The sequence below is a fragment of the Selaginella moellendorffii genome, unplaced genomic scaffold, assembly GCF_000143415.4.
Source record: "Selaginella moellendorffii unplaced genomic scaffold, v1.0 SELMOscaffold_50, whole genome shotgun sequence".
In the NCBI taxonomy this organism is placed as follows: domain Eukaryota; kingdom Viridiplantae; phylum Streptophyta; class Lycopodiopsida; order Selaginellales; family Selaginellaceae; genus Selaginella; species Selaginella moellendorffii.
The window spans coordinates 345,360-371,292 of NW_003314311.1; the positions used below are offsets into that span (position 1 = coordinate 345,360).

Below are 25,933 nucleotides of genomic sequence, written 5' to 3' on the forward strand. Positions count from 1 at the left end.
AATCTCCTTTATCGATATGCTCAGGTGTATATACTTGATGGTGAGATGTACTTGTGTATTATTCAAGTGTGCCATGGCACTCTAGCAATAGAACACTTTGGTGTCTACAAGACATTATAATTTATGCCCCATATACATAAGTATGTTAAACACTTTATCCATATTTACAATATGTATTAATGGACCAAGATGCTTTAATATACTTTGTTTGGTCTTTTCCAACCCTTTTATTTTACTCCAGGGCCTTACAATTCCTTTTGTTATGGTCGATTAAAAATTTTATATCAGAGAGTTTAACACAAATCCATATTTTTTTTCTCAAAATCCAAGTACAATTGTTAATCTTCCTGAAGGAAAAATGAGAGAAAGCTAAAATTGTAGAGCTACTCACATATCTAGAGCACATTTTTCAACTCAAGTGACAATGAACTCTTGATGAACTAGATTCATGTGACAATCCTTCTTCAAATTTACTTATAGATGGTAAATATAGTCATTATTAGTGATAAGTAAGAATACTAATAATTACTAGAAAACTAGAGTTAAAATTGTGGTCACACATCATCGTGTTACTAGCACCACAATTAAAAGAATTAGTGGAATGCTCTGATTCTTCAGACAAGGAAAGATTGGGAAACAATTAAGAGCCTCAATGGACTCATATACAAAAGATTTGCTAAATTTCCTATATTTTATTGCATATATAATCCCAATTACCCAATAATTTATATTTCTATTTATAAATGAGAAAAATCAGTTAAATAACATATCACTAGTTAGATTTTAGATCCTTTTTAAGATCTACAACTTTGCTTTTACTAAATTATTTTATACAATGAACAATAGATTGTATATAAGATTTTATTTAATGACCAATTTTTGTTTCTAGAGGGTATAAGGACTATACCAAGATTATTCAGGCATATTTTAGGATATTCTTTAATCTAAAAATTGTGATTTTAACTCTAGTTTTCTAGTAATTATTAATATTCTTACTTATCACTAATAATAACTATATTTACCATCCATAAGTAAATTTGAAGAATGATTGTCACATGAATCTAGCTCATCAAGAGTTCATTGTCATTTGTGCTGAAAAATGTGCTCTAGATATGTGAGTAGCTCTACAATTTTAGCTTTCTCTCACTTTTCCTTCAACCAATTTGATAGGAAGATTTACAATTGTACTTGGATTTTGAGAAGAAAATATGGATTTATGTTAAACTCTCTGATATAAAATTGTCAATCGACCATAACAAAAGGAATTGCAAGGCCCTGGAGTAAAATAAAAGTGTTGGAAAAGACCAAACAAAGTATATTAAGGCATCTTAGTCCATTAATACATATTGTCAATATGGATAAAGTGTTTAACATACTTATGTATATGGGGCAAAAAATTATAATGTCTTGTAAACACCAAAGTGTTCTATTGCTAGAGTGCCATGACACACTTGGATAATACACAAGCACATTTCACCATCAAATATATACACTTAAGCATATTGATAAATGAGATTATCCTAAAATTGAAGAAATTAATACTTAGTATATTAGATTGGAGATGCACTTAAAGAAATTGCCAACTACAATCGCCAGCGGCGAAGTCGTGACAGAGCTAGAGCTCGTCTTCCTCAGGCTGTCCACGATCGATCTGTGCCAGGCCAGGTGCGTGTGCCGCGAATGGCGACGAGCAATTGACGATCCCAGCTTCCGCAAAGGCTACGCTCTCTCCCACCGCTGCATCCCTCACCTCTTCCTTCGTCTCTCTGGATCCCTCCTCGTCAAGCCGCTCGACAGCTCCCCTCGCAGTGAGTGGCGCCACTTCCAGACGCTCCCCGACGACATGACCATCGCCAGCAGCGACGCGGGCTTGCTGTGCCTGGCCACGTTTTGGGACTGGTTGGCGCTACCCTCCATCTTCGTGTGGCGCTACAGCGATCTCAACTCCTCCCCGGTGAGAGTTCCGTTGCCGCCAGATACCGGAGACATGCGCTTGACGGTGTACCGCCGCGAGAGGGATCGATCGACGCGAGAGTTTTGCGTCGCTAGCTTGGGGCCATGGGGCGCCTTCTACATCTACGACTCGGCCTCGGGCGAGTGGTCCTTGCGCGAGAACAAACACTACTCAGACATAGGGAATGAATTCTATCCGATGTTGGATCACGGGGAGGTGGTGATGCTTGGCACGGATGCCTTAGTGAGATACAACTTGTGGGATGATTCCTGGCGCATTTTCAAGCTTGATTCCGACGAGTTGATGTTCGAACGGAGCTGGTCCCTTCTTCAGCATCGGGATCGGCTGTTCGTGGTTAGTAATGAGCTGCAGGCAGAAGATCCCGAGGGGCTGGTTGTCGTAGAGAGGCGGGGAGAGAAGTGGGAGATTGTTTCGAGCCGTGATGAGGAGTTTGATGATTTGGAGGTGTGCACTGTTTGCACTGATGGGAGCAACAGTATATGGCGTATAACTCACGGATTGTGCACTTTGGAGTCGATTCCAAGAGCTGGTCAGTGGAGGAGGCACCAGAGGGTATAGGTCGAAGATTCGTGAACTTTGCTTGGTTCTCTTGTTAGTGCTGAAAATCAGGAGTTCTTTCTCGAAGAAGATCCAGGGCACTGCTGTGAGCTAATGCTGTGATGATCGGCATCGTTGTTAGAATGGTGGTGAAGGTGGTAAATCGCTACTTTGCGAAAAGCAAGATTGAGCATGTTTGTGACACGGAAGAAAAGTGTGCAAAAGCTCTTGCAGTGCCCCGAGCCAAATCGTTGTGGCATCCGCGAAGAAAGAGCGGTGCCTCAATGTTAAGATGGAAGAACCCTAAAATCAAAAGAATCATGAAATTTATCTGATATTAAGATAACATCGCTTTATCATGAGAAACTTCACTCACTTGCTGCTACAACACTGGAGGAATCCATTGTTGTTCTGCACACACTTGTTAATCAGTACTGAGGTATAACGATACTGGCCATTGCCATAGCACTGCGCATTGATGGAAGCAGCACTTGGAGCTGGAGGATGGTACCACGGGGTGATCACTACATTCTGGCATGAGGCACTAAAGTTTCTGCCACAGTTGAGGGTTCCTCCATTGTTGCTGAAGCAATCATTAAGATTGATGCTGCTCCTTTGGAGCTGGCCATTGGGCTTGTAACAATTGGCAGTCAGTGTTGTGCCGCTTATAACCTCCGTTCTTGTCACAGCTATCCTCAAAGTTGCATGCCTGCATCAAAACCAGATTGAGTCTGATTAGGTATAGTTCTAGTGTGGGCATTTAAAAAAAAACTAATAGCTTACAGCGTTGCTTGTCCCTGCAAGCGCTACAAGAGCAAAGACTAAGCAGATTATAAACTGCGAAGACATGATAGAATGCGAGTTGTAGAGATTGTGGGTTGTGATCCCACTGTTGGACTTTTATACTAGCAAATGAGAAATTCCAACACGGAAGTGCAAGTAGCTCAACCAAGCTCTTTAGATTTTCCTTAAGGAAAGTGGGTCACGTCTATAATTTTTCACCAATCTTCAAAATAATATCTAATTAATAAATCCTGATACCTAAACGAGAAACGTTTATGAACTGGAAAGTATTGTAGAGAAATAACTCGTCCTCATTACCTAGACAATTTGCTACAAACAACTGTCCATTATATGCTCCATCCCTGTACTCTAGATTCACTGGTTGAACCTAGCAATCCCCAATCAAGTTTATGGTGCCTTCACTAGGTTTATGGTAAAAAAAAAATTCAATAAGAATGTTCAGTATTAAAATATGAGATTATAATTTGAGCTAATCTAATCAAAGTTAAGTAAAGCATTAAACTCACAGCTTGTGAATGGATTCCAAAATCAATTCCGGACTTTGATGGAGAGGTTGCTGCGGATGAGGCCTGGTGGGGTAAGAGTTCTAAGCTCATCCAGGTCCATAGATAATTAGCGCATGTTGTTTATGATAAAGGTTTGGATGATACTCAAGCAGAAGGTTACCAAGAGCTCCATCACTCCTTTACACTTCTCGCCCATCCCACCTGAAGAAAACAAAGATCTCTGTGAGCTCAAGGAAAGACTGGAGCTCCCAGCCTGTGAGCTCGAGAAAGACTGGAGTTTCTTAGTGACTTCCAATCCAAGAAAAACCAGGGATGCCACCGATGTTGTCATGTTTAAGTCATTATCCACTTAATACAACCGCAAACTTGGCCCACTCTTCGTCACTAAGCGGAAGAACTAGAGGTGCTGGCGGAGAAGAAAGAATCTCGACTCCAGCGTTCCATACCAATCGAGATCCATCCGCATGTCCAGAACAAAGGTTGGGAGCTCGGTCGTCGCGTGGAATTGCTCGAGATGCTCCGTTTTGCCGGAATTTTTAGGGCCCAAGATCGCTTGCCATAAATTAGGGTTCTTGAGGTTTAAGCGGTTTTTGTAGTTGAGGTTTTTGTATTGTTTCGATACTTATGTTTGATGTTCAGGGCTCAAATTCTGAAGACAAGGAAGACAAGGATGATCGATTGGCTGGTGGAAATTGAAAGTGAGGTTTGTATCCTTTTGTTTTGTCATCCAATAGCTGGCTTATCTGTGATGTTATCAGTCCGCGGACGCTCAAGAACATTTGGAAGACGAAAGTGTAAAGAAAGTGGAGGAGGAAGTCAGGCTGGAGTTGTCTGAAACACTCTCTGGACAAGAAGTAAGAAATTTGCATGCAAGGAAAAAAGCTCATGGACACCATTTTGTTGGTAGCTGGATATGGCAGTGTCTTGTGAAATGGCGGACTACGTTTCCATATGGGAAAAAACGCTTTTGGAGCTTGAAGAGGAGAGTGCAAAGATTCAGGTTGATTAGAGAGCTATTTGTGCTATTGTGATACTGAACCGTCTTCTTCAGGACCGCCTGCTGCTGAAGGGTGTATGACGGACACTTGGAGAAACCGGGCTCACTGGGCTGGTACTCAGGCACCTGAAGACTTTGCGGAAGTGCTTCATTCTGCCGAGAAAGATTTGGATGCTCTGCGGCCGGTTATAAGGTTCGTTTTTACGCATATGGAGCTGATCTAACCTGTGAGATATTAGGCGCCAAGGCAAACTTGTAGAGGAAGGTGCAAGCGGTTTTCTGGAAAGAAAAGTGAACGACGTCGATACTGTAAAGGGCTCCACTGGATGGGAAGCTTTTGATAGTGCATTCCAGCCAAAACTGAGCGCAGTTAGCTTGTTCGAGTCAAAAAAATGGGCTGCGGTTTACTCCGCCTCGACCTCGGAGCAAGCAGCGCGATTGGGCTTAAAGTTCCCAGGCGTTGACAAGGTATAATGTCTTGAAACGTCAGAAACTAACCTTCTCATGTCAGGTTGACGATATTGCGGACAAAGATCAACATGTTGGGATGGAGGCGGCCGCTTTGGCCGAAGAGAGTGAGGTCGGTCTTACGGAGAGCATAGATGTAGTTATTTTTAAAGTAATGGCAAGACTATTGGTAAATTCTTTTGAAAGGAGAGATGCCACTATAAACCATAATTGTTTTTTGTATTGTCTGTATTGTCAATCCTAATATCAGAGAGGATGAGAACATCATCTTCTTCAACACTTGGGCTTGTCTCTAGCTTTATTGTGTCTTGTCCTTGACAATGGATATTGCCACTTTTATCTGTGCTTGTACCATTTCAAATACACTACTTGAAATCTCTATGTACAGTAGTGAAGAAAAAGTGGCTAAACAATCTGCAAGTGAGATAGATCAAAGAAATAAAATAAAATGAGCCATACTTACTGCATTAACATAACTTGCTTATTGTTTGATTCAACTATTTCCATTTCTGGTTTTGGCAGGATACATAAACCGTCACTACAATGGTTACATTGTCATCTGGTGCAACATTAGTGGTTGATCAACAAGTGGAGGTATGATTCACTGATCAACCTTTAAAAGATTTTAGTTTTCTTTGATAACCTTTTCCACTGAAGAGCTGATGAAGCATATGAGGGATATACATAACAGATGCAGATGTGGAAATGAAGAGCAAACTAGATTAATCAGAGGCCATTGTTTTTTTCTCGCTAATGCATGAGGGAATCTTGCTGTGACTCATCCAAATCCAGTGTAATGCCTTAGCCATTTTAGGTAAAGTCTTAAGGGACGGTTGATGGCAAAGGGCGAAAGACGAAGGGCGCGGCGGAGATGGGAGCGGTTTGGAAGATTACCTCTGGCGGCGGATGAGAAGGGTAAGATATACGCCAAAATCCATGACATGCCACTCAGCCGGCTGCGGTCGCTCATTCCCTCCTTTCTGGATGATGCCGCGGTGGCTGCTTCACTGAGAGAGGAGTTTCTGAAAAAAAGGAAAGCTGTTCCGAGTAAGTGTCTTCTTCATGCCTCCTCTACGTGACATATTTTTTATGATGCTCGAATCAGTGATGAAATTCAACCCGGACGCTCAAAGTTCAATGCGACAACGAGTTGAAGAGCTGAAAACGTTTGTGGTTTGATCTTATGTCCGAGCTTACAGATTTGGTCCAATGCACACAGGACGAACTATGTGTCGATAAGCCTTGGAAAGGGCAAGTTTGTTGATTGGATCCATGGGTCAGACAGTGACCCAAAGAACTGTGACCTCCCAAAAGAGCGTTGGGAATCAGCGGTAGCACTCAAGGAGGCTCTCCACAGGGCTGGCTATCGGTGAGTTCCTCTCTTTTTGTTTTTTTTTTTTTTGTCTTTTTTCTTTTTTGTTTTTGGGTGTTGGATTTTTATGGCTAAATGACACTTGCATGCAGCCGTGGAGCGCCTTTGAGGGGCCCCAAGTACGACATAACTATATATGACTTCGACCGTCGTTGCTACGTGGATGCGGAAGGTAAACCTCTGGAGGGCGGAGTCGAACCTTTGGAGAACGTATATGAGGGTTGAGGATATGTCTAGTGTAGATAAAGAAGTCAATTCCCATGAAAAAATATGTCAATCATAGTAGAGTGCTTAAGATTATGGAGGATCGCAAATCATTAATGAGACGTCTAATTTGCATTTATAGGAGTTCAGCAGACATCCACATCAGCTGCTCTCTTTGGCGGGCATGATCTTGGATCCATTGCACTTGTAGAGTTGGCAGACGTCCTCTACAATCCATCTGTTTGCGGAAGTAGGTCTTGGTGTATTGAGCTTGTAAGAATATCGTTCCACCCTCCTGGAGGATGTGCATCAGAAAGTCTGTTCAGAAAGTCTGTTCAGAAAGTCTGTTCGGAATACCATGTGTGTGAGCGTTTGAAGTTATGTTTGAAGCTGGATTTGCTTATACACCTGGTCTTATACTCTTGATTTCAGCTATCAATATCGACGATGATATTGCACATTGTTTCAAGGGAGGTAAAATATCACACACGTCCACAAGCTTTGTGCAGCAAAGCTTCCATTTTCCCATCAAAAACTCGATCGACCTGTGGCCACTGCAGAAAAATAAAGAAAGATAAAAACACATTTCTTCTCTTCAAAATTTTGGAACATACCTTCTACACTCGTAGCTTGTTATGAATGTCGCGTCGGGATTATTAGCTAGGAAATAACTCACGGTTGCGAACAAATCGTCGAAATCTGTGAAAGGTGAGCCGCTAAGGAGAGGAAATCACACATTTGTCTTCTTACCTTTGGAATCGTATAGAACATCAGCTCCAAGAACAAAACGAGGATGTTTCATGGCGAGTAAATTCTCGTCCCATTCTCCCCAAGTAAGCCCCTGAATCTAAACTAAAATGGAAATCGAAATCAAAATCAAAGCAAACAAAACCATGGAGAAAGTACCTCGCACTCCACATTGTTTAGATCACAAGTCTTACGCATGTTTTCAAAGACCTTTCACAAGAGAAAAAAAAAAAAAAAAGATTTTGAGTCCTCCAAGTTTCTGATCCTTACCTCTGGATAGAGCTTGTAATCTGTCAAGATCACTCTGGCACCGACCTTTGCTGCAACAATTCCTGGCAATCCAGTGCCTGCTCCAAGCTGTTTGGCGCGATTTAAAACCAAGAAAACGTAGTTTGAGAACAAAGAAGAAAAGAAGAAGAAACTCGCAAACCTCGATCACAGTAGCCCCAGCAAAGCGATGCCTTTGCTGCCAAACATACTCTCCCAAGCAAATCCCACACGGCCAAACATAGAGCCCATAATCTTCTTTCATCACCTACATTCCTCGAGAACAAATCAATCCAAAATTCCAATCTCCAGCTAAGATCACGATCTCTTACTTCGCTAATCGACACCGCCAGAGAATCGCCGCCCTCGCCATCAAACCGGTGCTCGGAGACCGTGCGCATACCCTGGAAGCAAGAACCCTAATTCTCACTACGCGGGAAATATAGTTTTAAAAACTAGGGTTTGGTTGGAATGGAAAAACACAGCCATCGATTCTACAGCTAAAGTCGTCGGTTGGAAGCCATCGCCAAGCTCCACTGCCCAGCTCATGGACAAGAACTCTAGATTTCCACCCCCAATCCATCACGAGATAGACAAGATCCTCGCTGCCCACAGCGCGAATGTGGAGCCAGCAATCGTAAGCGGAACTACTCTTATGAATTGCTCTGCAAATCTCCATTCCCAGCTCCTCGGGCATGGATCGCAGCTCGATCCAGCCCCGGGAGCTCGGATCCAGCTCCCAGATCTGCAGTCCAAAGATCGCGGTCGACTCGCGCAAGACGAGAAGTAGCAATCTTTCTCTAGAAACTAGGAGATTTGGATGAACCTGGGCCGTGAATCGGCGCTGGTTGGAAGCCGTGATCGCGGCGTTCTGCCAGGAGATGGAATCCGGGAAGAAACCGTGGACGATCCGCCAAAGATTGTCCTGGATGTCGAATTGAGCGAGGATTTGAGGCGTGGAGCTCACCCCCCAGATGCAAAAGAGACCACTCCCATCCCCGCGTAGCGCCGAGCACAGCAAGCTCAAAAATCCTCGCCCAGTGATCGCATCCACGCTCGCCACTGATCTTCTCGCCTTGGATAGTTTGGCATCTGCTAGATCGAACAGGCAAACACCCCAGCTGGATCCCCACAGAGAAATCGGTCCCGCCAAGACGATCCCATAGCCACCATCGCTCTTCTTCCACATTGCGAGAGCCTCAATGGAAGAAAACCCCTCATCGACCGACAAAATGCGCCGCGCGGTACCGCGGAGTGACGCAGGCGTCAAGGGGTCGAATACCGCCAGCGTGGGGGGCTTTGTGGACGACGCGTTGTAGACGCAGCACAGTAGCCCGTGTGCGCTGGCGGCGAGACAGGGACCGGTCCACCGCGACTGGCATTTCTTTCCAAGAAAGCCCGAGACAGAGCCCAGAGAGAACCACTGACGGCATGCCGCGCTGTACGCCGCCAGCTGCTCTTTCGCACCGCTGGGCCTCTCCTGCCCACGTTTGTGCAGCACGAGCCAGGCTGTTTCACGCGACGCCGACGCTCGCCGAATGAACGGCACGGCGGTAAGCTCCCGCCACGCACGGCATACCGCACTGCACCGCGCGACGTCGCGCAACGGTAGCCGCGACAGGATGAGTACCGTCACGTCACTGGCGATACCGTGGCTGCACTCTTCTTTCTTGATCTCCTTACCAACCATCGCGACCGTTGAAAAAGGCCGAATATTCTCCGCCACCAAGAGAACACTGCCGTTAAAGCCAATCTAGCTGGACGAATCCAGACCCGCCACGTGGTATCCTTCCATGTGTTGCGGACCAACGCTATTCATCAAGTCTCCAATACACTGCCCGTTGGAAAAGAAGTGCGCTCTCCTCTCATTAGCATTTTAGCTCTCATCGCTTCGCGGTTAGAGATCTTCCAGGAAGATTTTCTAATCCTCTCATTCGGTTCTTTCGATTCGAGAGCTTAGATCTGTATCAAACGAACGAGAAAAAGATCGGAGAAAAGGAACGCTTTCGAGCGATGGCTGCTGCTGCGATTGAAAATGGAAGTACCTTAAGCTCTAGAAGTCCTTTCAAGGAGTGGAATGCCCAGAACGAGGAGGTATTCTCGATTCGCTCCAGGATGCTCACGCCCTCCAATCGAAAGAAGTTCCAGAATGAAACGGCCTTGGAAAATGTACGTTGGCTTCCTTGCTTTCGTTCTTGATCCATGTTTTTCTTGCTGAAATCTTTTGTCTGTGAAGAACCAAGTAAGCTGCCAAATCTCCAAGCTGCAGGAAGGCTTGCAATCTGTTACCTCTTCACTGTCGCTCTTGAGTGACACCATTGGCAGCGCGCTTGCGGTAAGTTTACCATCGAGGTTTTGAGTTCCTCAAGTGAAGAACTTCGTTTCGTTGGAACAACAGGAGTCATTCACTCTGATCGAATCGGATCCAAACTGTTATGCTGCATCACCACAGAGATCACCACAGAGAAGTGAGTCATCAGATCAAAATTCTGACTGCATCACTTACAGCTCCTCGCAAAAGTCTCCGTCGTCTTCATCAACTGGAACAGAGGAGAGTCCAAAGTTTCAGCTCAAGCCTTCCAGCGATGTAAGCAGCTTTCGGTTGTGTAGTCTCCGGCTGACGCTAACGTCTGATCAAACAGCTCGCGATGTCTATGGCCGCCAAAGCCAAACTTCTACTCCGCGAGCTCAAGACCGTGAGAGCGGAGCTTTGCTTCATGAGAAACCGGACGTCACAACTAGAAGAAGAGAACAGAAAAATGCGCGGCAGTATGAGCAAAGGAAATGCACCCGAGGAAGATGATCTGGTAAGCAAAAGAAATTCTGAGAAAACTCGAACCTTGAATATTTTTCTTGTTACAGGTGAGAAGGCAGCTGGAGACCCTCCTGGCCGAAAAAGCTCGGCTTGTACAAGAAAACGCTACATACAAACGGGAGAACCAGTTTCTTCACGAGGCCATAGAGTACCATCAATTGACAGTACAAGGAATGGTCTTGCCGGAATAAAGTGAGCCGCGCTGAGCTGAATGACCAACTGGAGTTAGAAGATAGTTCTAAGCGGAGCCTGAAAGGCAAACTCACCGAAAAACTCCGAAGAGGCGAGCATCTAGTCTATCTCCTGATCGCAAAGGAGACTTTTCTGTCCGGCTTTGGAAGATGCAGATCGGCAGCAGGCTCCATATCCGTCTTGTCTTCGTCCTGTTCGTAGTCCATGTCCTCGGTATTGAGCAGTGTTCTAGTGGGTACAATCAGCTGGTAGTTCACTGCCGTGAGTGTATCTTGATCTGGAGGCAACGCCAAGCCCGGGCCTCCGATCACCTTTGGCAATGGTATGCTGTTGCGAACTTTTGCTAGCTCCAAGAGTGTCTAAAAGATGGAACACATACACATGCGTTAGTTTGGGAAGATGAGGAAGAACAACAATGCAAAGAACAAAGAAATGTAGAGGATGACAAAGTCAAGACTAGCTTCCAGACTCCAAAAACTACTCTAGAAATTCAGTTCGAGAACCACAAACAAAGATCATAAATCTAGCTTGACGATTTCTTCCACAAACCACAAACCAGAAAAGAATAATTCAAGCTTACCAGGATGGAACATGTTTCGGAAGAACCCAAACTTAAGGAAGAACAACAGAACAAAGAACAAAGACGCAATCTAGAGGGCCTTCCAAGCACTAGAAATTCTGTTCTAGCACCGATCATAGATCTAAAGAAAATTCTTTCAAAGAAAACCACAGACCAGGAAAGAATTTGCTTACCTCTCTCGGTGGTGGCTGAGAGAACGAGTGATTGACGCGGGATTGCACGGCGAGCTTCACATCCTCGCAATCGATCGCCGGTTTCCCAGCGTGCTCCGAGTAGGCCTGCGCGTCCCCCAAGACCTCGGCCACATATCGATACCACATATCCAGGAACTGATTCACGACTCGCGGCTCATACTCGGCCACGCCCATCGATCGCATAATCGATCGCACAACTCGCGCATCGCGAGGAATGTCTTCGCCATCGACATCGCCTCCTCCTCCTCCTTCCTCCGCCATTGCCTCTGCCCTAGGTAAGCTCGATTTTACCCTAATCTATCAATTGGAGCTTTGCCTCGAGCGACAAGGCGCGGAGGTATCGCGTCGCGAGCAGCGTCGTCTTCGATCCATCTCTTCGATCGTGATTCTCCTCTGGCGGAGGCGAGCACAGTCCATCCATCCAGGTTCTAAAACCTCCTCCCACTGGAAGAGGCTTAGGGTTTTAGTCCATCCATCCGGCGCTTGCGTAGCTCCTCGCATTGCTCTTCGTCGCGACGAGAATCTCGCTCGCTTGCGCGCGCGCCGCGTGAAATTCCAAGGCGCGACCACGATGTTGTAGCGGCCGACGGCAATGGCATCGCAAGCTACTGCCGGTGATCATGCTCCAGGGCAAGAGCTCAGAGATTGCCTGAGGTAATGTTCTAGCAAAATATCTTCACTCTCTAACGAAGAACTGCTTTCCAGGAGATTTGACGCTGTTGCTACCAGCGACCCCGATACTTCGGAGGCGCTCTTGCAGCTAGAGGGCTCTTTGCAAGCCGGGCTCGTATTGGAGGAGCTCGGCCATGCATGCTCCGTGGATGCCACTCACTGCAAAAGGCTACTGTCGTTCTTCCTTCCTCTAAACGAGAAGGATGTAGCGCAGATCATTGGGCTGGTGTCGCGAACTCATCTCGGAGTCGAGGACGTCCATGGAGCTTATGCCACTGTCTTCTCGGTGCTCTGCGACAGCCCCTCCTACGTAGGTGATTCTCCGTGGTTGAGTACATGGAATCAGGATGTTCTGATCGATACTTTGAAGGAGTTGGTAAGATCATTGCTGTTACTCCGTTTCCCGTTAATTTGTGGATATCTTCCTACAGGCTCCTGCTCTGGACTGGCGTCTAGTGATAGAGAATCTCGATCATGAAGGGTTTTTCGTTCCCGACCAACAGGCTCTGTCGGTTCTTATGTCATTCTTTACAAGGAACTCTCAGGTTGGCTTGTTTTACTTTTCCGAAGCGATGACCTTAGTTGTATTGTCTTCAGGATACGTTCCCTATACAAGCTGTTTGCGGGAGAATTTGGAAAAATACAGAAGGACAACTCTCATTTTTACGGCATGCAGCTGTTGCGCCACCTGAAATTTTTACGTTCGCAAGCTCTCACAGAAAACAGGTAATATTTTTTTTAATCCTGTTTTTATTGAACTTCTTATTTCTTTTCTTATTTTTCTTGAAGATGCTGCTGGAAGGTTACCATAGGTTTGCGTTTGGTAGTCCAAACCATGCTTGGCTATCCATGGATTTACTTGAAACGCTGTGCCGGCTAGCAGAGTTAGGCCACGGGGAGGCCGTTCGATCTCTGCTAGAATACCCCGCGAAGCACTGTCCGGAGCTGCTTCTCACCGGATTAGCCCAGCTGAAGGTACAGCACTATTCTACATTGAGCATCTCGACAATTTGCTTTATCGTTCCACAGACGGACTGGAACCTTGTTCAAAACGAATATTTTACGCCGTTGTTTTCTGCGTATCTTGGCATAAATCAGCATGCAAGTCTCGTAATGCATCAACTATGGCTTTTAAGTAGGGAGCTAATGAAAAAAGCCATGGTCGAGATCCACTCCAAAGAGCCAAGCGCAATTGGTCGTATTCTAGACGTTTGTCAGGAGTTAAAGGTATTGTACAGCTGATTTGTATATGACTTTGGCATTGACTATACATTTTTCAGGTTCTTTCGGAAGTGCTCGATGGTACACCTTTTCAGTTCTCTATTGATCTCGCAGCGTTAGCAGGAAGAAGAGAGTTCCTGAACCTTGAGAAGTGGTTGCACGACAATCTAGTAGTATATCAGGAACCCTTGTTTCAGGTAAATACATTGTTTTCTGTAAAACGAAGCTCAACTGTATATGCAGGCCTGTTTGAGCTTTCTGAGGGAGAGATTGTTAGTGGAAAGTTTTAATGGACAGTCGGGAACTCCCCGGAGTGGACCGATTGGACTTTCTATGGAAACAACGGCAATCTTTTTCAAGGTTTTTTCTTTTTATGTGTCCTTTACAAGTTTTCTGAAACCTTCTTTAGGTACTCCAAGCATTTTCAGCGCAGTTATCTTCGAGAGAACTTGTCGAAGAAATGAGACGTGTGCACGCGGCTGCAATTCGTGCAAATCCACGTCTTCTTAGCGGTGCGGGTACCGAGCAGTCGTCGTCTGAAGCATTTTCAAGTGATGTTGAAGAGGAGGCAAACGTATACTTTCAGAAGATATACAAAGGCCAGCTTACCATTGAAAACGTTGTGGAGATGTTAGAAAGGCTCAATGGATCTTCAGTACCAAGGTTCGCTTCCAAGTTGTCTTATTAGCGAATGACTTTATTTGCTTTTTTTCCAACTATGCAGGGAGCACGAAGTATTTTCATGTATGATTCATAGTCTGTTTGATGAATATCGCTTCTTTCCAAGATACCCGGAGCGAGAACTCAAAATTACTGCTGTGCTATTTGGTATCAGAAAGTTTTTTTTTATGACTATAGCTAACACATCTTTCCGTAGGTAAACTTATAAGTCATCAGCTGGTGTCATCGATCACCTTAGGCGTCGCCTTACGTTGCGTTTTAGACTCCTTGCGCAAACCTCCTGACTCGAAGGTGAGATAGAAAAACTGCATACTTTTCCTTCACCTATTCCGTTTCCTGCAGATGTTTTCATTTGGCATGACTGCACTGGAGCAATTCAGAAGCCGGCTTGAAGAATGGCCACAGTACTGCAATCATATCTTGCAGATATCTCACATGAGAGACGGCCATATGGATCTTGTTGATTATATTGAGCGCTCGCTGGCACGCGCATCGTCCACGCAAACTGACGTCCTAGCAAATCCTTCTAGTGATCAACAGAACGCTCATGTGCAGCCTGAGCTGGTATGTACGCGGAACACATATGTTAGTCTGACGTGTTTTTCTAAGGACGCTGCGCAGAACCTGAATCCGCAGCAGCAGGAGGAGCGTAGTGCAGGTGGTACGCTGGTGGCGAACAAACCTCTTTCACAATCCGTTTCCTCTACCGCTCAACTGTATGAAATACTGAAGGGGCAACAAAAGGTGGTATTTTTGTGAGCGTTTTGCATCCTGACGTCCGTTTCAAAACAGGCTATGAATGCTCAACAATCTAGTTCGCACTTCTCAAAACCAGCGAGAACTATGTCAGTTCCAGGTGTGATTTTTGCTTTTTCTCTTCTGGAATCTTGTGTTTTAAACTCCAGTCACAGGCCGACATGTAACTACTCCTGGATTTGGACATGCGTTGAACATTGAGACACTGGTCGCAGCTGCCGAAAGGAGAGATCCGATTGAAGTAAGACCGATTTTCTATGTTGTTTACTCTATGCTCTGGTGCGAATTTGCAGAATCCCAGCCTTGAGACGGAGGACAAGGTTGCCTTTATTATCAACAATATATCTGTAGCGAATTATGAAGCGAAAGCAAAGGAGTGCTTAGAAGTTTTGAAAGACAAATACTACCCCTGGTTCGCTCAATATATGGTTATGAAGAGGTATTTGTTGACATTGCCATTTGTATATGCGGTATAATTTGATTTTGAAGGGCGAGCATTGAACCAAACTTTCATGATATTTACCTAAAGTTCCTCGATAAAATGAATTCAAGAGCTTTGGATCAGGAAATTGTCAATGCCACGTACCAGAATTGCAAGGTATGGTACTTCATTGATTGTGCTATCTGTAGCGTTAGTTTATGCAGGTGCTTTTGGGATCGGAACTGATCAAGTCAAGTTCGGAAGAGCGCTCGCTTTTAAAGAATTTGGGCAGCTGGCTGGGAAAACTTACAATTGGGCGGAATAAAGTTCTGAAAGCCAAAGAAATTGACCCGAAAACACTGATTACGGAGGTGAAAATATTTTGTTTTCTTGCTCTCTTACATTTTTATAAAACAGGCATATGAGAGGGGGCTGATGATTGCTGTTATACCATTTACTTCCAAGGTAACAGCTGGCCGTCTCTCCCATATATGATTCAGAGTTTATATTTTTGCAGATTTTGGAACCATGCCAAACAAGTCAAGTGTATCAACCTCCTAATCCCTGGACAATGGGCATTCTGGGCCTTCTATCCGAAATTTATGCGCTTCCGAACTTAAAGATGAACCTGAAATTTGACATTGAGGTCAGTCGTAAGTACATTTTAAATTGTAAATCTTTTTCTATGTTGTTTCAGGTTCTTTTCAAGCACCTTGGTGTCGAAATGAAGGACGTAAAGCAAACACAACTAGTAAAAGGCAGAATGCGTGAAGTTGAAGGAAATCCCGACTTCTCCAATAAAGAACTTATTGCCGCTACCCATCCACCAGCTACCACGGAGCATAGCATAATATCTAACCTCAATCAGGTGGAGTTTCTTCCGGAGCTGCCGGCACATCCAGTTCCCCATGCGACGGGTACTCAGGTATGTGCTCCTGATAAAGCTAACTCAAATAATTCGTTTGGTTGTACTCAGCTACCTGTTCATGTATCTCCAAATGCATCCCAAGATGAAGAAAAGGTCCTGCCTTTCGTTGGAGAACGTGTTAAAGCGCATTCCGCTGCCCCATCTCCGTTTTCTTCAGGACAGGTTCGTCTTCCAAGTGTAATGACTAGTTTGCATAACGGGGAGTTTTGTTCAGGCTTCAACTCTTTCAAATCTTAATGTGTACGTGGTTCTTAATAATAGACTAGCAGGAATAAGTCAGCAACACCAACAGCAAATGCACAGGTAAATCATTGTTTCCGTTTTTATGATGTCTTACGCGTTTAAATTCAGAATTATTCCCTTGGCAATGGAACGGGCTATTAGGGAGATTATTGCCCCTGTGGTTGATCGTAGTGTTACCATCGCTTGCATGACGACGAGGGAGCTAATACAGAAGGTACATCCATTTTACGCGATGCGCTTATATAAGACCGTTCGTTGCAGGATTATGCCCTTGAAGCGGACGACAATAGAACGCTTCATTCGTCAAATCTAATGGTTGCGAGTTTGGCGGGAAGTTTGGCTCATGTGACGTGCAAGGTAAAACGTAACTCATTACACCTGTTATCTAAATTTTTACTATAGGAACCTCTTCGTGTTGCAATGGCAAGTCATATTCGCAACGCTCTCCAGCCGAGTATTAGCTCGGACGTATTGGAGCAGACTGTGCACGTCGTGACGAACGACAATCTTGATTTAGGCTGTGCAGTTATTGAAAAAGCCGCAACAGAGAAGGTAGGAGTTAAAACATTTTTGCAATGATCAAGCGTCTGATATGTGGTAAAGGCTTTGCGAGATCTTGAGGATTCCATGGCACCTATTTTGATAGCTAGAAGAACACAAAGGGATGTTGTTCATCAAGCATACACTCAAGGGAATCTTTCAAGGTTACCTGAGTCTCTTCGACCCAAAGCTGGTAGATTGTCACCCGCTCAACAACGTGTTTTTGAGGTATTGTGTTTTTCTTTTCTCCATGTCAATGTAATTGCTTTTGATGTGTGCTCAGGATTTCGCTCGTCTGCCATGGCAAACACAAGCCTCAGCTGCAAGCACTCGCCCAAATTATCCGAACGTATTTCCTTCTCATACTTCTACCGCTATTACGCAAGCGTCGGATGTCAATGCTGACGAAGTGGATGTTCGCACCCAGTCGCCAACAAGGTACCTTTTGACACGCTACCGGTGTTTAAAGGCTCATTAGTCTATGCAGTTTTCCTGACGGAGGAGCCCGACATCAAGAAGTATTGTCAAGTGATGGAACTTCTGCTTTACTTCCAGATGGAAGTGGCGCAGAGCTTCTGAAGGTACGAAAATGGTCAGACACATTTGTTACTCATGCTTTTCTCTGTTCTCTTATTGGTACGCAGCTCCACGTCCCCAACATTTTGCCTGGACCAACTTTACCGACGGAACCACCCGGACCTGTAAGTCGGCCTGTGAAAGATGATGTTAAACCTATTCCTCGCGACACTGATCCGGTTGGACTTCGTGATCAGGTGACTTCGTCTTTCCTCTTCTTCCTACTTGATTGATGCTTGTCTTTTTGTGTAGATTGCCCTCCTGTTCGATGAATGGGCTCGGGTGTGCAATACCCCAGGCGCTAATGATAAAACATATGCAAATTTTATATCTCAACTTACGCAATCTGGTTTCCTCAAAGGCGATGATGTGACGGATCAATTTTTCAGAATTCTTACTGTATGTTGCACAGCCTTTTCTATTTTCCGTCTTTTGACTTTAATGTGCGCAGGAGCTAGCTGTGGCGCATTCGCTTTCTGTGGAATCCTCTCCTATTGGCACTTTAAATTTTGCGGCCGTTGATTTGTACGCCAAACTTGTTGTGCTCCTTGTGAAGGTAAGAGTTGAAGAATCTTAACCATGGACTGTCTCAAACAATATTGGCTCATGCAGTTTTATGCGGCGGAATCAACAGCAAATAAAGTCGGCCTTCTTAACAGAGTTCGTGATTGATGTGTTATTCCCAGCTGCTGCTCCTTATGCTTGGTATTTGTATCAGGTTTTGAACGTGACTGTGCGCGTGATTCAAAAGGACGCTGACGAGAAGAAAACTTCGTTTCAGCCGCGTCCTTACTTCCGCTTGTTTCTAACATGGCTCATGGATTTTAATGCGCCAGACCCATCATTGGATTCTAGCGTTTATCAGGTACGTGCTTTTGGTCCACTTCAATTGATTTTATGGATTGGAGCAGATTCTTCTTTCCTTCACCAATGCCCTCACGATGTTGCAACCCCTGAACACGCCGGGATGGAGGTGTGGTATATAATACCTCTGTGGTTTGTTTAATTTGCTGTCTCTCTTGCAGCTTTGTGTGGTTGGAGTTGATTAGTCATCGTACCTTTATGCCGAAGCAACTTTTAGTTCAGCAACCGAAAGGCTGGCCGAATTTTCAACGCCTCCTTGTATCGCTTTTCAGATTTATGGACCCCTACTTGAGAAGTGCGGAACTCAGTGACCCGGTAAGCTTGGACCACGATGTCTAGCACCCAGACTCATTTGTCGGTTTAAACTTTTACAGATCAGGCTGCTGTACAAAGGCACTTTACGCGTGTTGCTTGTGCTCCTCCACGACTTCCCAGAGTTCCTCTGCGATTATCATTTCAGCTTCTGCGACGTCATTCCCCCGAGCTGTATTCAAATGCGTAATCTCATACTGAGCGCATTCCCACGAAATATGCGACTGCCAGATCCATTTACTCCAAACTTGAAGGTATTCCGTGCATTGTTGTTGACGTCTTTGTGACAATGGTATTTGCGCAGGTCGATTTGTTGCCGGAAATAAGCCATCCTCCTCGCATACTGTCTGATGTGGAAGCTGCCTTGAAAAGCAAGCAACTCAAGGGTGACGTTGACGAGTATTTGAAGGTGTGTGAGCTTGTTTCGTCAGAGTGCACAATATAACGTGCTCTTCATTTGCAGACGCGCCTGTCACCACCCTTGTTTCTTGTCGATTTGAAGCAGCGGCTGCTATTGTCACAGCACGAATCCGGATTGAGTGGAACGCGGTACAACGTCCCTCTGATAAACTCGCTGGTGCTCTATGTGGGAATGCAGGTATGCGAATGCTACTTACTGCTGTGACGAGGCATTACGCCATTCTTTTTGCAGGCAATCCAACAGCTACAGGCAAAGACCGCCCCGCAAATCGGTGTCCCGACCGCGCCTATCACGCACAGCGCTCCCATGGACATATTCCAGAAGCTGATTGTAGAGCTTGATACCGAGGGCCGCTACTTGTTCCTCAACGCCATCGCCAACCAGCTCCGCTATCCAAACAACCATACGCATTACTTCTCGTGCGTGTTGCTCTACTTGTTCGCCGAAGCCAGCCAGGTAAGCTTTCCTTTTGTGCTCTTCTATGTAGGCTCTAGCTCAATCCTTGCGCTTTGCTTCAAAGCAGGAGATCATCCAAGAGCAAATCACGAGAGTTTTGCTGGAAAGGCTCATCGTCAACCGTCCTCATCCGTGGGGTCTGCTCATCACTTTCATCGAGCTAATCAAGGTATGGGGGAGATCGTTGTCCCTCCTTTCTTCTTTCTCCTTTTCGTTAGAAATATCTCTCACCACGCTCCCTTTATCTCGCGCAGAATCCCCGCTACAACTTTTGGAACCACGCATTCGTGCGATGCGCTCCGGAGATCGACAGGCTGTTTGAATCGGTCGCGAGATCTTGCATGGGACCACCGGCGAAGCCGACGGACGAGGAGATCAACGCGAGCTTGAGCGCCGAGGCGATCAAAGGCTAAACAAACACGCGTGAAGAAACCAAAAAGAAAAAAAGAGGAAGAACAAAAACTAGGAAAAAAAGGAAAGAACGATCGAAGAGAGGAGTGTAAGTAACTCGGCCTCGTTCTTTTTGGTTTGTTTTTTTGCTCTCCCCATTTTCCCTTGTTTTTGTGTACAGCGCGATGTATCATAGAAATTTTTTTTTCCCCCTATCAACAAAATTTCCGTACAGTTCTCGTGTCATAAACGGCCATGCCTGGCGGGTGGACCACACCCGTCCGTACGGTGGGATGGGCGGCCATGAGGCGCCAAACAAGCCTTTGTTTGTACTTCCGGCCGGCCAATGAGAAACGCGCGCTATACGCGACCTGCCCCTTTCTGGGGAGCAGTGACGGAAGAATCAATGTCTCTTCCCGACAAGCCCCTCCCCTCCAACCGCAACTTCTACCGACAAGGGTAACCAGTGGTAAAAACAACGACCGTATTACCGCCACTGATATTTTACCAACGAGATTTTTGTTTTCTACTTTTCTCCTTTTACCCCGCCGTCAGTGTGACACTAGAAACCCACTGTAAAGGTGCTGCGAGGGCAGCTCCACATTTGGCTGATATCTTCGTATCATATTTCCATTCTCTTCTCTCTTTTTCTCTCCTCTTTTTGGAGAGAACGTTATCTCTCTCTCCATTCCACTCTACTTCCTCTCCAATTCCCATGGGATGCAAGCGGCGGAGGATGCAATCGCGCGAATCTTTGCAGAGCACGGTGGTGGAGGAGAAATCCAGAGGCTCGGTGGTGGTGGTGGCGGCGGAGGAGGAGCGGAGCAATGGCGGTGAGGAGGCGGAGGAGTCGGGGTGGACGACTTACTTGGATCAGCAGCCATTGTCATTGTCTCCTCGAGTCCAAGAACCACAAGCTCGAAGGCCGCGAAAGAGATCGCTCGCTCGCCAGGATTCCACGCTCTCGGTGCTCTCAGACGCCTCCTCGGGGCCAGTCACGGATCATCGATCGCAAGAACAAGTAAGAGCAAGTTACTTTTTTTTTTCCTCGTTTTTCTGGCATTTATTTGCTTCATCACAGGCTGGAGAAAACATACTCAAGTCATTATTTAATGAAGACAACGAATCAGAGATTGACAATGTAAGCTATTCCTTTGTGGTTTCAAGATGGAAGAACCATTGTTTTATCTCGTTTGGTCCTCACTTCCATTTCTTTCGTTTTTTTCGTGTCTCAAAAAAACTTTAGGGAGCTTTCGAGGCCATTGAAAGTCAACTTTGTGTTCTTCGGCGATTGATACCAGATGGAAACAAGGTAGACGAGATCAAAAAAAAATCTCACAGCCAAAAAATCTCTCTTGTTTAGTTTCACGACGAAGAAATGTTGGACAAAGCGATCGAATATGTACATTTCCTGCAGAGGAAAATCCAGGTAAACAAATCAATTGCAAACCTTTACTAAAGATTTGTTCACTCGTCTCGTAGATATTCGAATCTAAATGGCAACGCAATTTACAAGAGCGAGGCTTGTGTTTGATCCCAGTCTCAATGCTAAAGCTCGTTTGATTCGTGCCAAAGCCCCCAATCAGAATTTTGGATTTGCTGCCACGACAGTAGCGTGCACAATTAGAAAATATGATTTGATATTTACATACATTAGAAAATTTGAGGGAGGAGGCTGGTTCTGCCATCCGCAAATGATCGAAAGTTTGCAAACTTGACCACTGCTCGGCACAGGGGGCAAGTTCTCTCTCTTTCAAACCTGTAACATCAAACAAAAGAGCCTCAGTTCTGTCACATAACGATTCAAACGAGCAAGAAAAAAACAAAAGCCCAGCCCTTACCATTCCGAAACGCAGTCCTCGCAAAATATATGCTTGCACCGGAGAGATATCGGGGAATGCATCTTCTCCTGGCAAATCGCACACATGTCCCCGGCTGCAAGGACCTGCCGATCAAAGAAAACAAAAAAGATACCACGCGTGAAGGCCTTTTTCCAGAGTGTCGTTCGTAGAAGATACAAAAGACAAACCTCATCCGAACTGGCAGCGCTCCCGTATTGTACTTCGCAACGAGTGACAAGACCCACTGCCCCGATAAACTCTCGTACCTGGAACCACGCACGAGCCTTCAGCCGACGAAAGAGACAATCCCAAATCTCAAGTCATTTTACCTTCGAGAACACTGAAGTTAACTTGAAAGTGAGGTATAGACCCGTTGTCAGCGAGGAGAACACGTTGCCGTACTCTTTGTTGAGAAAGAACCGGTACCAAACTGGTCCGGGTATCAAAGCTCGGACCAGGAGCAAAAGATACTCCACCGCTGTTAGGAGTTGGCCCTGGAAGAATTGACAGACCTTGAGATTAGAAAAGGTCGAAAAAAAAAAAAAGCTGCATGGAAGTGGGATAGCTATCCAACCTGTTTGCGAAAATGACGCCCCCTGGTGCTCTTACATGTCAAAAGAAGCACGCACTTGACAGCCATTCCCGCCTGCCGCACCATTACATCTGCGAGCGGAGGGAGGACAGTGAGAAAAGAAAGAAATCTAAGCCAGCTCGAAACATACCATTCACCACGATTGTGAAAATGGCCTCCCAAAACTTTGGAATCTTCCGCGGCGGAAGCAGCAGCAATGGCTTCCAAATGGCCTCGCTAGTATACCACGAATACACTAGAACTATATGACATACCAACACGATGCCCACAGCCGCTGTCATAAGTTTCTTCCGTTCACCCTGTGCAACAAAGAAGAAAAACGAAAATGAAAAGCCATTAGGCTCCGATTGCGAGGCAAGATATCAATCTCTTGTACCTTCAGTGCTGTTTGCCTGCGAAGAACAACATTCGCTCTGATCATCACGGCAGTGAGACCAACCGTGACCGCTATACCTTCCAGATGTTGACGAATGAAAACGAAGAGCAAAAGGACCGTAAAAGGCAATACGTTTTCCAACCATCTCGCAAGTGGCTGGAAGTCATATCTTTGCGTAGTGGTAGTCGTCGCAGCGGGCGCCTCCCTGGAACTAGGATCACCACCGGCAACCTCTCCACCAACGTTGAATCGTGGAGAACCTCCCAGCTCCTCATCACCACCACCTATCGCTAACGAAGTACTCGAGCCATTCTCTCCACTCAATCCTCTAGAAGAGGAAGAAGAAGAGGAAGAGCTCGGCGCTATTCTAATCTCCTCGTCCTCGCCGATAATTCTAATCGCTACCTCGCCGCTGCCACCACCACCCCCACCGCCGACTAATCTATCGCTGCTGCCACTACTGCGGACTAAGCTCCCGGATTCTAGCTGCGAGGAGGAGTGAGACCTGCCAGGGATCAATCCGGAGACCTCGAGCACGGTCGACAGCGATCGCGGGAAGAGGTTGAGGTTGAAGAGGAATTGCGCGCCATAGCTGCTGGCGCCGCTGGCGCTGGCCACGGCGCTGCTGCTCCGGTGAGCGTCCATACCTAGATCCATGCGAGACCGCGATCGATCGAGCCCTACCTCCACATTCTAGCGCGCATCGCCTGCGTTCTAGGGCTTGGTGATTTTAGGTCACTAGATTTTAGGGCAATCCTGTTCTTGTAAAAGGCATATCCTTCCATTGAGGCACCACCTTTAGGACTTTAAAGGCGAATCTTTGATAGAAGTACGTATTCCAATGCATTCCATTGTAGCCCTTTAAACGTCAAATCCTTTTTTCCAGTCCCAGGGTACCTTTGTTTCAAAAGGTTTTCTCCACAGCTTTCTTGTCCAGATCTCAGTGGCAATAGCATCTCTCGAATTATAGTGTTTTGTGTGGAAACGCCTTTTCTCCTCTTGTTTTCTAGAGAAGAAAAAATCCCGAGTTTTTTTTATATGAATTTATTTTCTTTCTTGCGCTGCAAAGCTAAAAGGCTGGTCTATAATACAAAAAACACCAAAAGCAGGGAATCTCCGTGGATCGATCGATTTCAAGGCCCAAAGATTCGCTGCTTTTGCGCCCAGAAAAGAAAGGGGCGCGGGGCATTCATCTCGGCCGATTTGGAAGCTTTTCAAAGGCTTTGAAAATTGCGGCCACGGACGTACACAAGGACACGCGGTCTGGTGGCCGCTTGTGACTTGTGGACCACACCTGGCCACCACCTTTCTCTCGCCACCTTTCTCCGTGTAGTCTTTCCATTCGAATTCTCTCCAAGGCGTTTATTGTGCTCGATCTAGATTCGTCTCGACCTTGACTCTAGAAAAATCAAACTCTTTTCTAACCATAGCCAAATACATCTATCAAAAAGGTGTCGTGGAGAAAATATCAATCTCCCTATCGCAATGCCAGCGCACTTTGAGAGAAAAAAAAAAGAAAGGGCGTTTGAGCTATCACACAGGTCTCATTCGCGCACCAAAAGGCTGCATGGAGAGAGGAAGAAGAGACAACAAATGGGGCGGATATGCCGGAATCTTTTTCCTTGCAACTTAATACTCAAAAGTTCTCTGTTGGAACTTTTGGGCGGGAGCCGAATCGACGGTGCACTGTCTGCATTTGTTTGTTTAGACGGCTCTGGTGCGCCAGGAGGGAATCAGCCCTGTTAGATACTATACCAATATATTTTACGTATATCTTATGTAGAAATACTCAAAAATACTTTAAAAAACGTAGAATTGTCCTGAGCCCTCATGATGAAATCCACAGACCAGAGCGCAATAATAGAGAAACCAAGTAATAATGTGAAAACTTTATAGAAATAGCAAGTGATCGCATATATGATAAAACTTTGCTTTCCAAGCAGGCACGGTGACAGTATTCGGAGTCTTGAGGGCGAGATAGATCGCGCCAGCCATACTTTACTAATTCCCAGAAATTATTTCTAGAAATAAAATAATTCCAGGAGGTCTATTTCCCTGGATGATCTTTGGCTACACTCAACGTGTGCAATGCAACAGAGCGAGAGCAGGGCGCAATCCAATACAGCCTTGAACAGCACAGAAACAAGATCTAACAACACATTTTCATGGCAGGCTTTTCTATCTCTTTGGTCAGTGTGAAACCTTTTTTATTAAAATTTTCTTTCTGCGCGTCTCTCGAAAAATTCCTTTTTTCTCTCTTTGTGGAAAAAGCCGGGAGAGGGACGTGGTTGCAGCCTTTGGCCCAGTGTTGAGGTTGAGGTTGAATGGTGCCATGATGAACCCACCTTCCTGCAAAACACTACAAGCGAGAGCGACAAGCCTGACCTAAAAGTTTATTTTCTGTCACCAGAGAATATGCCCTGCCACGTCAGTGGCCGCGTGGCGGCCACTCTGGCGCACACCCCCCGCCGACGTGTCAAAGCATTGGGTAAAGGTAAAAGGCTTTCAGAGGAAAGTGAAAGGGAAAGAAGCCCCACGACCTTTTACAAAAGCCTTGGCTTCTTTTCGAATAAAAACAATCATTTATATGCTTTAATAACGCATTGGGTGTATTTCACGAGGGCGGAGTTTGTTTTTCGATAAATTCACAAAACGGATTTAGCGTAATAATTTGATTCGATAATTGGCAGGGCTTTTTACAATGATGGAGCTACCTTTAGGGCATTATTTGCTCGGCCAAACGAAAAAAGAAAGGGAACTGCGAAAAAAACAGCCCAACACACCGACAGCCAGAAAGAATGAGAGGAACCAAAAAGCCTTCTCGCGAGGAGAAGTTATAGATGGAGGGCGACGCTTGGCAGCCGTCCAGGTGGCGCCTCCTGGACCGTCCAACTGGGGGGGGGAAAAGAAAGCGAAAGGTCCAGTCAAAGAGGCCTGTGGTCCGCGGTGGCCCTCCGTTGGATCATTCCGAAGCCCCGCGGCCCT

At 45.6% G+C, this 25,933-nt stretch overlaps 7 protein-coding genes and 2 long non-coding RNA genes across 12 annotated transcripts; 5 read left to right on the forward strand and 4 right to left on the reverse strand.

Annotated features, from left to right (window-relative positions):
- Positions 1-4,486: 4,486 nt before the first annotated feature.
- LOC112350487 lies at positions 4,487-4,742 on the forward strand. The gene is made up of 3 exons (XR_002993788.1): positions 4,487-4,525; positions 4,581-4,676; positions 4,730-4,742. It is a non-coding gene; the product is annotated as an uncharacterized LOC112350487 (long non-coding RNA).
- A 1,381-nt stretch (positions 4,743-6,123) lies between these two features.
- Positions 6,124-6,937, forward strand: LOC9648314. Its single transcript, XM_024686664.1, has 4 exons — positions 6,124-6,334; positions 6,393-6,453; positions 6,507-6,656; positions 6,752-6,937. The coding sequence occupies exons 1-4, from the start codon at positions 6,124-6,126 to the stop codon at positions 6,882-6,884; spliced, it is 555 nt and encodes a 184-aa protein (XP_024542432.1). The 3' UTR covers positions 6,885-6,937.
- A 39-nt stretch (positions 6,938-6,976) lies between these two features.
- On the reverse strand, positions 6,977-8,282 carry LOC9648153 (methyltransferase-like protein 23). The gene is made up of 8 exons (XM_002981694.2): positions 8,210-8,282; positions 8,041-8,145; positions 7,881-7,967; positions 7,770-7,820; positions 7,614-7,710; positions 7,478-7,562; positions 7,221-7,417; positions 6,977-7,158 (listed from the first exon to the last, which is right to left on the reverse strand). The coding sequence occupies exons 1-7, from the start codon at positions 8,276-8,278 to the stop codon at positions 7,264-7,266; spliced, it is 648 nt and encodes a 215-aa protein (XP_002981740.1). The 5' UTR covers positions 8,279-8,282; the 3' UTR covers positions 6,977-7,158; positions 7,221-7,263.
- A 1,247-nt stretch (positions 8,283-9,529) lies between these two features.
- LOC112350436 lies at positions 9,530-9,999 on the reverse strand. Its single transcript, XR_002993768.1, has 2 exons — positions 9,923-9,999; positions 9,530-9,839 (listed from the first exon to the last, which is right to left on the reverse strand). It is a non-coding gene; the product is annotated as an uncharacterized LOC112350436 (long non-coding RNA).
- Positions 9,834-10,898, forward strand: LOC9648315. Its single transcript, XM_024686649.1, has 5 exons — positions 9,834-10,046; positions 10,114-10,212; positions 10,276-10,464; positions 10,520-10,684; positions 10,740-10,898. The coding sequence occupies exons 1-5, from the start codon at positions 9,891-9,893 to the stop codon at positions 10,881-10,883; spliced, it is 753 nt and encodes a 250-aa protein (XP_024542417.1). The 5' UTR covers positions 9,834-9,890; the 3' UTR covers positions 10,884-10,898.
- On the reverse strand, positions 10,699-11,938 carry LOC9648154 (transcription initiation factor TFIID subunit 9). 2 transcript variants are annotated; one of them, XM_024686650.1, is made up of 3 exons: positions 11,638-11,938; positions 10,959-11,243; positions 10,699-10,894 (listed from the first exon to the last, which is right to left on the reverse strand). In XM_024686650.1, the coding sequence occupies exons 1-2, from the start codon at positions 11,917-11,919 to the stop codon at positions 10,989-10,991; spliced, it is 537 nt and encodes a 178-aa protein (XP_024542418.1). In that variant the 5' UTR covers positions 11,920-11,938; the 3' UTR covers positions 10,699-10,894; positions 10,959-10,988. The 2 variants fall into 2 exon arrangements, with proteins under 2 accessions (XP_024542418.1, XP_002981741.2); XM_002981695.2 differs by having other exon boundaries at positions 10,699-10,899.
- A 257-nt stretch (positions 11,939-12,195) lies between these two features.
- On the forward strand, positions 12,196-20,373 carry LOC9648316 (CCR4-NOT transcription complex subunit 1). 2 transcript variants are annotated; one of them, XM_024686652.1, is made up of 42 exons: positions 12,196-12,312; positions 12,364-12,706; positions 12,762-12,875; positions 12,928-13,056; positions 13,120-13,305; positions 13,360-13,557; positions 13,611-13,748; positions 13,795-13,911; positions 13,961-14,214; positions 14,276-14,379; positions 14,429-14,523; positions 14,575-14,796; positions 14,842-14,976; positions 15,025-15,088; positions 15,144-15,229; positions 15,282-15,427; positions 15,478-15,586; positions 15,634-15,780; positions 15,827-15,874; positions 15,927-16,055; positions 16,107-16,334; positions 16,386-16,499; positions 16,552-16,640; positions 16,689-16,794; positions 16,842-16,937; positions 16,983-17,132; positions 17,184-17,348; positions 17,404-17,558; positions 17,608-17,701; positions 17,765-17,893; positions 17,949-18,095; positions 18,148-18,252; positions 18,309-18,356; positions 18,415-18,561; positions 18,608-18,669; positions 18,722-18,875; positions 18,935-19,126; positions 19,177-19,281; positions 19,336-19,470; positions 19,525-19,749; positions 19,817-19,918; positions 20,004-20,373. In XM_024686652.1, the coding sequence occupies exons 1-42, from the start codon at positions 12,251-12,253 to the stop codon at positions 20,160-20,162; spliced, it is 5,733 nt and encodes a 1,910-aa protein (XP_024542420.1). In that variant the 5' UTR covers positions 12,196-12,250; the 3' UTR covers positions 20,163-20,373. The 2 variants fall into 2 exon arrangements, with proteins under 2 accessions (XP_024542420.1, XP_024542419.1); XM_024686651.1 differs by having other exon boundaries at positions 12,928-13,305.
- A 481-nt stretch (positions 20,374-20,854) lies between these two features.
- On the forward strand, positions 20,855-21,721 carry LOC9648155. The gene is made up of 5 exons (XM_002981611.2): positions 20,855-21,160; positions 21,221-21,280; positions 21,386-21,451; positions 21,503-21,568; positions 21,622-21,721. The coding sequence occupies exons 1-5, from the start codon at positions 20,855-20,857 to the stop codon at positions 21,700-21,702; spliced, it is 579 nt and encodes a 192-aa protein (XP_002981657.1). The 3' UTR covers positions 21,703-21,721.
- Positions 21,536-23,691, reverse strand: LOC9648156 (E3 ubiquitin-protein ligase RNFT1). Of its 2 annotated transcripts, XM_024686734.1 has the most exons (8): positions 22,949-23,691; positions 22,703-22,871; positions 22,555-22,643; positions 22,310-22,474; positions 22,169-22,246; positions 21,981-22,084; positions 21,792-21,898; positions 21,536-21,738 (listed from the first exon to the last, which is right to left on the reverse strand). In XM_024686734.1, the coding sequence occupies exons 1-7, from the start codon at positions 23,603-23,605 to the stop codon at positions 21,793-21,795; spliced, it is 1,368 nt and encodes a 455-aa protein (XP_024542502.1). In that variant the 5' UTR covers positions 23,606-23,691; the 3' UTR covers positions 21,536-21,738; position 21,792. The 2 variants fall into 2 exon arrangements, with proteins under 2 accessions (XP_024542502.1, XP_002981742.2); XM_002981696.2 differs by having other exon boundaries at positions 21,564-21,898.
- Between the last annotated feature and the right edge of the window lie 2,242 nt (positions 23,692-25,933).

What these genes read in the sequence shown, in the direction of transcription:
- LOC9648314 (XM_024686664.1), top strand. Translation starts at nt 6,124, where the DNA reads ATGGCAAAGGGCGAAAGACGAAGGGCGCGGCGGAGATGGGAGCGGTTT. An exon ending in AAAAAGGAAAGCTGTTCCGA is followed by an intron (nt 6,335 to 6,392) that starts GTAAGTGTCTTC and finishes TGCTCGAATCAG; the next exon opens with TGATGAAATTCAACCCGGAC. An exon ending in CTCCACAGGGCTGGCTATCG is followed by an intron (nt 6,657 to 6,751) that starts GTGAGTTCCTCT and finishes ACTTGCATGCAG; the next exon opens with CCGTGGAGCGCCTTTGAGGG.
- LOC9648153 (XM_002981694.2), bottom strand. Translation starts at nt 8,278, where the DNA reads ATGCGCACGGTCTCCGAGCACCGGTTTGATGGCGAGGGCGGCGATTCT. An exon ending in ATTACAAGCTCTATCCAGAG is followed by an intron (nt 7,821 to 7,880) that starts GTAAGGATCAGA and finishes CTCTTGTGAAAG; the next exon opens with GTCTTTGAAAACATGCGTAA. An exon ending in ACAAGCTACGAGTGTAGAAG is followed by an intron (nt 7,418 to 7,477) that starts GTATGTTCCAAA and finishes ATTTTTCTGCAG; the next exon opens with TGGCCACAGGTCGATCGAGT.
- LOC9648315 (XM_024686649.1), top strand. Translation starts at nt 9,891, where the DNA reads ATGGCTGCTGCTGCGATTGAAAATGGAAGTACCTTAAGCTCTAGAAGT. An exon ending in CCATTGGCAGCGCGCTTGCG is followed by an intron (nt 10,213 to 10,275) that starts GTAAGTTTACCA and finishes TTGGAACAACAG; the next exon opens with GAGTCATTCACTCTGATCGA. An exon ending in AGCTCAAGCCTTCCAGCGAT is followed by an intron (nt 10,465 to 10,519) that starts GTAAGCAGCTTT and finishes CTGATCAAACAG; the next exon opens with CTCGCGATGTCTATGGCCGC.
- LOC9648154 (XM_024686650.1), bottom strand. Translation starts at nt 11,919, where the DNA reads ATGGCGGAGGAAGGAGGAGGAGGAGGCGATGTCGATGGCGAAGACATT. An exon ending in CTCAGCCACCACCGAGAGAG is followed by an intron (nt 11,244 to 11,637) that starts GTAAGCAAATTC and finishes TCCATCTTTTAG; the next exon opens with ACACTCTTGGAGCTAGCAAA.
- LOC9648316 (XM_024686651.1), top strand. Translation starts at nt 12,251, where the DNA reads ATGGCATCGCAAGCTACTGCCGGTGATCATGCTCCAGGGCAAGAGCTC. An exon ending in TTATACCATTTACTTCCAAG is followed by an intron (nt 15,875 to 15,926) that starts GTAACAGCTGGC and finishes ATATTTTTGCAG; the next exon opens with ATTTTGGAACCATGCCAAAC. An exon ending in CGGTTGGACTTCGTGATCAG is followed by an intron (nt 17,894 to 17,948) that starts GTGACTTCGTCT and finishes CTTTTTGTGTAG; the next exon opens with ATTGCCCTCCTGTTCGATGA.
- LOC9648155 (XM_002981611.2), top strand. Translation starts at nt 20,855, where the DNA reads ATGGGATGCAAGCGGCGGAGGATGCAATCGCGCGAATCTTTGCAGAGC. An exon ending in ATCATCGATCGCAAGAACAA is followed by an intron (nt 21,161 to 21,220) that starts GTAAGAGCAAGT and finishes GCTTCATCACAG; the next exon opens with GCTGGAGAAAACATACTCAA. An exon ending in ACGAATCAGAGATTGACAAT is followed by an intron (nt 21,281 to 21,385) that starts GTAAGCTATTCC and finishes AAAAAACTTTAG; the next exon opens with GGAGCTTTCGAGGCCATTGA.
- LOC9648156 (XM_024686734.1), bottom strand. Translation starts at nt 23,605, where the DNA reads ATGGATCTAGGTATGGACGCTCACCGGAGCAGCAGCGCCGTGGCCAGC. An exon ending in TAACTTCAGTGTTCTCGAAG is followed by an intron (nt 22,247 to 22,309) that starts GTAAAATGACTT and finishes GCGTGGTTCCAG; the next exon opens with GTACGAGAGTTTATCGGGGC. An exon ending in GAGGACTGCGTTTCGGAATG is followed by an intron (nt 21,899 to 21,980) that starts GTAAGGGCTGGG and finishes TTGATGTTACAG; the next exon opens with GTTTGAAAGAGAGAGAACTT.